The sequence below is a fragment of the Perca fluviatilis genome, chromosome 6 (genome assembly GCF_010015445.1).
Source record: "Perca fluviatilis chromosome 6, GENO_Pfluv_1.0, whole genome shotgun sequence".
In the NCBI taxonomy this organism is placed as follows: Eukaryota; Metazoa; Chordata; class Actinopteri; order Perciformes; family Percidae; genus Perca; species Perca fluviatilis.
This window is the reverse complement of record NC_053117.1, coordinates 20,442,186-20,451,593: the sequence shown is the minus strand read 5'-3', so window position 1 is coordinate 20,451,593 and position 9,408 is coordinate 20,442,186. Positions and strand designations below refer to the sequence as shown.

The 9,408-nt window shown below is 40.6% G+C and overlaps 1 protein-coding gene across 2 annotated transcripts; it reads left to right on the top strand.

Moving 5' to 3' along the window:
- Nucleotides 1-1,085: 1,085 nt before the first annotated feature.
- Nucleotides 1,086-9,324, top strand: gna14a (guanine nucleotide binding protein (G protein), alpha 14a). 2 transcript variants are annotated; one of them, XM_039802688.1, is made up of 7 exons: nt 1,086-1,547; nt 5,853-6,037; nt 6,269-6,423; nt 7,493-7,621; nt 7,736-7,865; nt 7,964-8,117; nt 8,623-9,324. In XM_039802688.1, the coding sequence occupies exons 1-7, from the start codon at nt 1,427-1,429 to the stop codon at nt 8,811-8,813; spliced, it is 1,065 nt and encodes a 354-aa protein (XP_039658622.1). In that variant the 5' UTR covers nt 1,086-1,426; the 3' UTR covers nt 8,814-9,324. The 2 variants fall into 2 exon arrangements, with proteins under 2 accessions (XP_039658622.1, XP_039658623.1); XM_039802689.1 differs by lacking the exon at nt 1,086-1,547 and adding an exon at nt 2,433-2,515.
- Nucleotides 9,325-9,408: the final 84 nt, after the last annotated feature.

Genomic DNA, 9,408 nt, shown 5'->3' with positions numbered 1-9,408 from the left:
GACTGCTTGTAGTTATTTTGTCAATGTTAGCTGTACCCATTACATCTCTCTCTCTCTCTCTCTCTCTCTCTCTCTCTCTCACACACACACACACACTTTTCTGTATTCTATTGTGTGGATTTAAGAAGGTGACTAAAGGTTCACAACCACTATTTAATGATTTGTGCATCTTCTATCATCCTAGACTATTTTATAAGAGAAAGACATTTTTAATTTCATACATTGTATTTATCTGTAATAGTTGTAAACTTATCTTCCTATTTTTCATTTGATATTTCCATAAATATCAAAACATATACATAATTTTCTCCCCTAGTTATTTTGTTTTCTCTCTTTTGAGTGTTTTAATCATGATAATGACTTCTGATCGCCGGTGACACTCCCGTTCACTTCACTGACCCATTTGTGTTACCATCTCAGTGCATTATCTATCAGACTGTAACACTACTGCTCATGCTATGAACCAAAACTGTGAACTCCTGGATTTGCTCTCCGTTATCCTCCCACAAGATTACAAGTGTTGTAAACGCAACGTTTCCCATGAACCCAGGGTAAAACTCAACTCAAACACATTGACATATATATATATATAACTCACTCACAGTTGGCCTTTCTGACCCCTAGTGGCCATTAGGAGACATGGCAGTGTCAGAGGACGCGCTGGAGCAGAATACTTTACTTCTCCTCTCCCTGTAGTGTAGCGAAACTCTGGAGGATGTTCCACGTCCTGAACCCCTTTGTAATACATGTCTGATGTATACATATTTGCCAAGAAAGCTACTTGCAGCTACAATTCAGGTTATCAGCGCCAGTTTATCTAAGTCAGGCCTATATGGCTCTTACTTTTATAGGCTTTTGGGCAAAATCATTTTGCAGCTTTCTTCGATTAACGCATATGGCCCTACTCTAGCATTCTTAGTTCTCACAATGTCAGTCATCTCTGTGCGGTAAAGACAACACAGTCTGCTTGCAGTGGATGTGGACTTCCCATTTATCTCTTTCTATTTGCAGCCGGTGCCACGCCCTCCCGAGCCGGCAGGATAAAGTTCAACAAGTGTCCTTCTGCTTCAGACCAACCGCGGCACCTTATCAAATAGGGTCAACTCCTTTAATTCCCGAAGAAGAAAAAAAGATATCTGGATTTCCCTTTAAAAGAAAGAATTTCTGTTTTAGCCGCGACATATTCAATATAGGCTATTCAAAAAACGTATAGTCACCTCCTTATCTTAGTCAATAAACTGCTTTCCCCACTTAAGAGGAAGAAGAAGGCGTCACTTTCAAAGATGCTCTGCGTCTTTTCCCACTGACTTTGTGAAGTAAGAGAGGGGAGCGAGAGAAAAAGACGGTGCGGACACATTCACAGCCTTCAGCATTTTCACGTCGACAGCCGAGGGCTCATTGGCGAGCGAGCTGGTCAGTGGGAACGATGGCTGGATGTTGTGTGTCGGCGGAGGAGAAGGAGAACCAGAGGATCAACGAGGAGATCGAGAAGCAGCTGCGGAGAGACAAGAAGGACTCTCGCAGGGAGCTGAAGCTGCTGCTGTTAGGTGAGCATCAAACCTGGAGGGTTACTTGGCTTTACACAGCCGCAGATTGTCTTAAATCCCTCACACGTAGCTTAGTCCAGGGTAAGTTCTGGGGTAAATTATAAATTGAAAATATGATCATAATGGGATGAAACCCATTGGCGCGTACATTCATCCTTATATTTTCTGCGCCTTTCCGGCCAAAATGCCACAAAATAATCTTTAAAAGCTCTTAAAAATGTTCCTCTGATGGAATACTTTACTGCTTCCTGACCACACCTGGACATGCAGGGATCATGGCAGGTGAGACATATACTCAGCAGCCTGTCGACTAAACTGTATTTTAATTATAATTCATTTTTTATAATGTAGGAATAAACACTTTATAAAGGTAATAGCCATTCTCTGTTAAGATGATTAATGGGTTGGATAGATGTGACTGTGCATCAAAGGTTAAAGTCACGAGGAGGAACAAGTTTAATGTCTAACTGTTCTCCGCATTTCCTTTCTCGTCATTCCTCCTTCTGGTCTCCAGTGCGCAGGGCTTTCCCCGAACACCGGGTGTGCGCAGTCCATAGTAGTGCCATTGATTTTACGCACCATGGAGAGTTTTCCAAGCTTGATTAATTTAGTCTATTTGACTCATTTAGTTCCCACCTGCCACAGAAATACAGAAAACAGTCACATGCGGAAAGAGATTTGACAGTTTAAGACGCTTTTATGTTTTGTGTAACGTTAGCTCGTTTCCAGTCAGAATGTCCATAGTAACCGAAACTGACAGCGCGTTCATTTCCAGCTAAATTCCCTCAGAGAGCTGTGCGTTGGGGGATTTCTGTTTGCTCCATGATGGACTGGAGACATGTGGGCGTTTTCTCTCCCTCTGTTGAGATCAACTCCAGCCTCATCCCACCATTAAAGGGAGGAAAGAAAACATTAGTGAGAGGAAAATATGAATGAGATGTCAATTATCAGTACAGCTGATAGACAGCGTGAGTAAACCTAACTGGGCTTTTTTTCAGGAGAGTGGTCATGCTTCATGGTTGTTTGTGGGGTATTTTATGGAGATATAGAGATCAATAATGTGAAGCTTCTGATGCTGATACAAGTTTTTCACTTGTCACAGTGAAGGAGGGGCGCACAGCTGAGTTCATTGACTTGCTCAGGACACTTCTGCATGTCTGATTCTGGTTGAGAAAGGCTTGGACACAGGTTTGTGTGGTGTCAGTGATGTGTTAGAAAGCCATAACTAGCTGCTGCGGGCACACCTCATGCAAAAGTCATGCAAATCCAGCCCTGAGCAGGACATGGGCCCTAGGTTTGCTTCCACTGCTCTCTTAGACAAGGCTAGACCCAATTTATTATAAATCCCATTTCATTTGCTTTGAAAATTCTTTTCTTGGCTCACTGAAGGATATCACCCACGAACCATTAATGGAGAAGGTCTCTTTGTACCCAACCCTTACCCTTTAGATTTTTTAGATTTTCCAGGTAGCAGGTAAGTATTATAAGCAATATAAGCAAAAGTACCAAGTAATCCGTAATCTTCGGCATTTGGGAAGTACTTTTGAACATTTATTTATCTGAGTGACTCAGAGCTCTCAGTGGATTTCATTAGGATGGTCACAGTCAGGTCTCTAGAGAGGACGAGTGGGAGTGGAGCAGGAAGAAAGGTCAACACGTACACATTCTGCCTCTTCTGTCCATTCAGTCACCAGACTTGCAAAGCTGTGGGACAATGCACATGTGTCAACACCGCTCTATACTGCACCTGCATGTCATTAGAAAAACAGAAAGAAAGAAGGAATCAAGCATTTTATAAGCCTTTATACGGACTACCAACCATGCAGGCATGTACATTTGAATAGATGTATCAATATTAAATATAAACAAACTAAAACTCATTCAAGCAACAAACATAAAAACCCACAATGGGAACAGAAAACAAGAACGGTCACGGTTCATGATGAGAAAAAAAAGAATTAGTTTACAAAACATGGGGAAACAGGAATAAAGTGGATTGAGATTTATGAAATATGAATTTCTTGTTTGCAAACTAGTTTAGCATTATATTATGCAACTGTTTTTATGTTTTGCGGTTTTTATTGTGCCTGAGAAGAAATAAAGCCTACTGAAACAGCTGAGAAGTTTGAAAATGGAACGTACAGTCAATGTATGACATAATTTGTTAAACTGTAACAGAGGAATATAGTCTGCAAATATAGAGTACATTGACAAAATGTATATATAATTTACATATATAAAGGGGTTGTTTTTGTGTGATGGCTGCCATACAGTTCAAACTAAATCAATTTGATTTCTTTTGTGCCCTACATTTTCCTCCAAAGCCTCCCAAGCCATGTTAGTTTCAGCTGCCAAAAAACTAAACAAAAGTAAAAAGGCAGAGTGTGACAGATAATAGTAGATCTTATCTTGGTGACATTAACGCCACATTCATTCACTGTGTGTGTGTGTGTGTGTGTGTGTGTGTGTGTGTGTGTGTGTGTGTGTGTGTGTGTGCGTGCGTGCGTGCGTGCGTGCGTGCGTGCGTGCGTGCGTGCGTAGAGATGATTCCTTGTACTTGGAATCCAAGTCAAGAGGTCCCCGATCAAAGATTCTCAGACGCGACAGTTTGCACAGGCTGAGTTGTACTCCTTATAGTCTCGCTTTGCCAGACGATCCACACGCTGCGGAGTGGAGGCGGGTCTAGTCACTCCACGCAGCATTCTGGGATGGGAGAAAAATGTGCTCTGGTTTATTGGCATTTCTTTAAACTAATCACAATCATCATGGGCGGCGCTAAGCTCCGCACGGAGCCGCTGTAAAATAGTCGTGCGAGAGAAAACTCAGATTGGACAGATAGTCTAGCTAGCTGTCTCAATTAACCCTGCAGAGATCTGAGGAGCAGTTAACCATAGTCTTCATAAATCCACCAGAGTTTAAAATTCCAACACAAAGAAAGTGTAAGGAAACGGACATCGGCGAAAATACATGCATCCGGCGGAATGTCATGCGGCACCAGAGCAATCCCGGAGGTGGAACGTCAAGAAAATAGACTATAGTCCCTATGACAGATACAGATTATCTTATTGGTGGCGTGCCCCTTTAAGCATTTCAAATAATTTAATTCAAACAGTATTTGTACTGCAAGTCATTCAGCAATCACATTTCATTTATTCATTTGAATTTTATTGGAGCTATTTGTGTCCACTGAGGAGAACTTTCAGAGATAAAAAAGAAATTGACTGATATTCAATATCCATTCATCAGGTAAAAAGGAGTAGTATATTACAGCCTAACAAATGCTCAGTTTAGAAATGTGCACACATAACGCTGGTTGCTTTTTGTACATGAGTTTTCTGTACAACTTCTGTACGACTTTTTAATAGCATAAGTAAGTTGATTTAGCAATTGTTAATCATCACATTACTGAATAATCATGTCTTGATATGTCATGATATTGACATACAGAGGAATAATAGAGTCCATGCAGATGCTTTTTTCTTTGAATACTAATGAACAGCTCAGATCTGCTCCAGAGCCACGGAAATTACTACATCAAATTCCACATTAAAGACAGACCTGTCACAATAATAATAAACTTGATAACAGTACATGAATCCTACAAGAGACCAAAAAAAGGATGCATATGCATACAGAGATAAAAGAATGAGGCTTCTGAGCTCATTTAAAGCTCTCTCTCTCTCTCTCTCTCTGAACAATTTGCCTCCATCTCAGTGTTTACCTGCCTGTCTTTCCCAAACCCCCGTCATCTCCAAGAAACTTGACTTGTAAACAAGGTGCATTCAAATACAAACAATTTGTCTAAACCTTGTTTGCTGAGATGTAAAGACTCAGGTATTCATGATGCCATGCAAAACAGCCAGGAAACCAGAACACTGCTGGCATCACTGTCATCACAGAGCTTTAACACACACAGCAATTTCCAATATTCTGGTCTGGTGACAAACACACATTTGTTAAACAAATAGATTCATGAAATTAGGAGCTTGTGCTGTAAGAACTAAAGAGGACTCTGTGTGTGTGTGTGTTAAACTATGATGTTATGACTTTATTTTATGTAACTATGATGATAGTGAACATGTTGAGTCAGTGCATTTAGAATTTATTGTCCTTCAATGTAGTGGACCGGCTTTTTAACTACAGAGTGTGCCTGTTTGTTTGACTGTCAGTAAAAAAGTTGGTATGTGTCCCAACATAAACTGCTCATAGAAGACTTCAACCAGACTCTTAGTAACAAGCTACACAGAAACCGACAAATGAGTGTAAAACTAAATAATTGGATTTAACCCTCACTGTATCCAACAGGTACTGGAGAGAGTGGAAAGAGTACCTTTATCAAACAAATGAGGATTATCCATGGAGGAGGATACACGGATGAGGACAAGAGGAGCTACTCTAAACTGGTCTACCAGAACATCTTCATGTCCATGCAGGCCATGACCCGAGCCATGGAGGCCCTCAGTATATCTTTGGCTGATCCCCAGAACCAGGTATTGTTCAGACACAAGGTCAAACTGGGTCTGGTCTTTCTGTTATCAGTGAGAGCTTTTTTGACTCTGGAGTCCAGGTTACGTTTGCTTCATTTTTGCCAAATTTCTATGCGCTCATTTTGGTCTTTGGTTAGCATCTTTTAAACTATTCTCACCCCACATGCGTGGTGTCCTCAGCTAGAAGTCTTATCATTTGGTAAACTCAAAAAGCATCTGTCTGTGTGTCTATAGAGCCATGCAAACTCAGTCCTGGAGGTGGAAGTGGATAAGGTGGAGGAGTTAGATCAAAGCCTCGTGGTGGCCCTCAGGAGTCTGTGGGACGACGCAGGGATACAGGAGTGCTACGACCGACGCAGGGAATTCCAGCTGTCCGACTCCACCAAATAGTGAGCATTAGACAAACAACTTGTAACTCAATAAACATGCACACAGAGATTCTTCTCTCTTCAGCTCTGCCAAATAGTTACCACAGATATTACAGAGGGTAGATAAAATAACAGGAACAAATGAATGCCTCAACGCCAAAGAATAAGGTCTAGAAATACTAAACAGGTCCGTTCAACACCTCTCCGACAGTCTCCATGAGTGAAGAATTGAATCGGATGGCACTATGATAGGCAGGGCTGTAGCTACCTTTGAAGACACTGAGGTTATGTGCTCGGTACCGTTTCCTGTATATTTGAGGGTTTTAGCAACCTGCAGAGAATTTACCTTTAATTTAGAAGTACACATGGTGGGTATTCTTTATGCTGATTTCTGTGTCTTTAGATTTGTAATTTTTTAATTTGACTACTTTTAGCCAAAACAATTCTGCACCAGGTGTTTTTCCTGGCAGTGGTGAGAAGGGTTTAAGTATTTAGACCTTTATGTTGGAAGATAAAATGTATACAAATCCACCCTGTGTATCTTGCTGTGTCAATCTGGCTGCCATGTTATTTAAGTACAAAGACACGCTGTAGTGAGCACAGGAGCTGTCCCTGCTGACCACGTAGATCTGATCATACTTGCTCCTAATGAAACACAAATTAGCATTAATAAAGATCAGGTTTTTTTTGTGAAGCTACTGATGATCCAAATAAAAAAAGGAATAGAAAAGCAACTGTTTTTAGCTTGTAGTTGCCATCTTTAGCTATGCAAATGCAGTGTGTACTACAATACACTGCAATTGTAGTATTTTACTCTACTAAAGCAAAACTCTTTCCCAATGGTTTCATCTCCCCCTCTATGTCTCACTAACAGACAGTCACACATTCAATATCAATGCTTACTTAGGTGACAATGCACAGATAACTGCAGGCAAACCACAAGTATGTGCATTCATTCTGATATTTACTCTTATGATCACACCACTTCATTTTATGGTCTCTTTCTACCTGTTTTAATAGCCACAGAATCTCCCCAATCCCGTTGTTTTCCTTTATATTTCCTTTCCTTGTTTCTCCTCCTTTTTTCCAGCTATTTTACCGAACTGGATCGAATTTCACAACCCTCTTATATACCTGACCTGCAGGATATCCTCAGAGTGCGAGTGCCAACCACGGGTATCATCGAATACCCCTTTGACATGGAGAATGCCATCTTTAGGTGAAATATAGCATACCAGTATAGCAGGTAACGGCTTATTTATGTTGAATTGGAACAGGAGGCATCACAGGTAACGTTGCATACCTTTTCTGTTGTCGTTGGCTGTTATGGCAGGATGGTGGATGTGGGGGGTCAGAGGTCAGAGAGGAGGAAGTGGATCCACTGCTTTGAGAACGTCACCTCCATCATCTTCTTGGTGGCGCTCAGCGAGTACGACCAAGTCCTGGCTGAGTGCGACAACGAGGTGAGAATACAGCTCAACAGCAGATCACGTTCCAGACTCTGACCCTGTAAAATGCGTCTTTATTGTTGCCTCTTTCTATGCTGTAATTTTCATTTCAGAACCGCATGGAGGAGAGCAAGGCCCTGTTCAAAACAATAATAACCTATCCCTGGTTCCAGCGCTCCTCTGTCATACTTTTCCTCAACAAGACTGACATCCTCCAGGAGAAGATCATGTACTCTCATATAGCCACCTACTTCCCTGAATTCACAGGTTGGTTAGTTAGTTTGTGATGTACAGCTGAGTTGGCAGTACATAACGAACACCTAGCTAAAACTAATGCAGTCCAACACAACAGTCCTGTAACTGACAGGCGTTTCTATTCTTTTGTATATCAATGAGGGCAGGCTAAATAATCATCTCTGTATAATGCAGTACAATTCAGCGACACCACAAACTACATTCTCCAAAATGATCATAAACTTTACGATCATTTTCAACATATCAACAAAAACTGAAAATTGTAACCTTCACAAAGGAAGAATCTATTGCAGCCCTGTTGTAGCAAACTGCAGTAGAAGTAGAAAAGGTGGCATACACAACACTGAAAATGCGTACTTCAAACATTGGTAACACTTCCATCATATTATCATACATCTCATATTTGTTAATCTTTAGAGAACAGGCTTGACCAATTTTGTTTTTATCTTAAACAACTAATAGCAAATAGTGTTGAATTTACTTAAAACATTAAAATAATATCAACCCTGAATTGCAGGACCTGAGCAGGATGCGACCGCAGCTCAAGAATTCATCCTGAAAATGTATCAAGAACAAAACCCCGACAAGGGCAAGACGATGTACCCACACTTTACCTGCGCCACGGACACAGAAAACATCCGCTTCGTCTTTGTGGCCGTCAAAGACACCATCCTCAGACACAACCTGAAGGAGTTCAATCTGGTGTAAAGAGGAGTAGGAGGGACAGACATGAGGAGAGCCAAGATAGGAGAATTACATAAAACAAAACTTTACAGTGCTTTTTCTTGGCTGTCTAAACAGAGAACAATTACATCCACTGAAAAGATTTATGGTTTCTTTAATCCAAAGGTTTAAATATTTTCATCGTTTGCGCCTGTAAAACTATGAACATGTAAAAGACATACCCAAACTGTTTCTGTAGGTTGTGTCTGAAATGCAGTTTGTGTGTTTTGTGTACTGTAGTTTACATTTCAGTCTTTATAGAAATGTGTTGAAGAAATGATACTTTGCAGTGGAAGAATGTGAAAATTAGTGTGAAGTAATATCATTGACCTATTGTGTGGGCTACTTATTTTACTACTTTTTAAATACAGCTATCAGAAATAGGATCCAAATATACAATTATTGCTGAAGCAATAGCTGCGAGAGCCCCTTTAGTCCTGAGTTTTGATTTAATGTTGTGTAATTGTTTCTAACACCAAGCCTGCTTTTGCCTGCAAGTGCCTTATTTATTTTGTTTGTTTAGATGTAAATAGTCCAAATTGTGTTTTGGAAAACTTCACTTAACGGTTACTTCTCAGGA

Bases quoted from the DNA above. Each gene is read 5' to 3' on its own strand.
- gna14a (XM_039802688.1), top strand. From the start codon at position 1,427: ATGGCTGGATGTTGTGTGTCGGCGGAGGAGAAGGAGAACCAGAGGATC. The intron at 1,548-5,852 runs GTGAGCATCAAA...TGTATCCAACAG, and splicing joins GCTGAAGCTGCTGCTGTTAG to GTACTGGAGAGAGTGGAAAG. The intron at 6,038-6,268 runs GTATTGTTCAGA...GTGTGTCTATAG, and splicing joins TGGCTGATCCCCAGAACCAG to AGCCATGCAAACTCAGTCCT.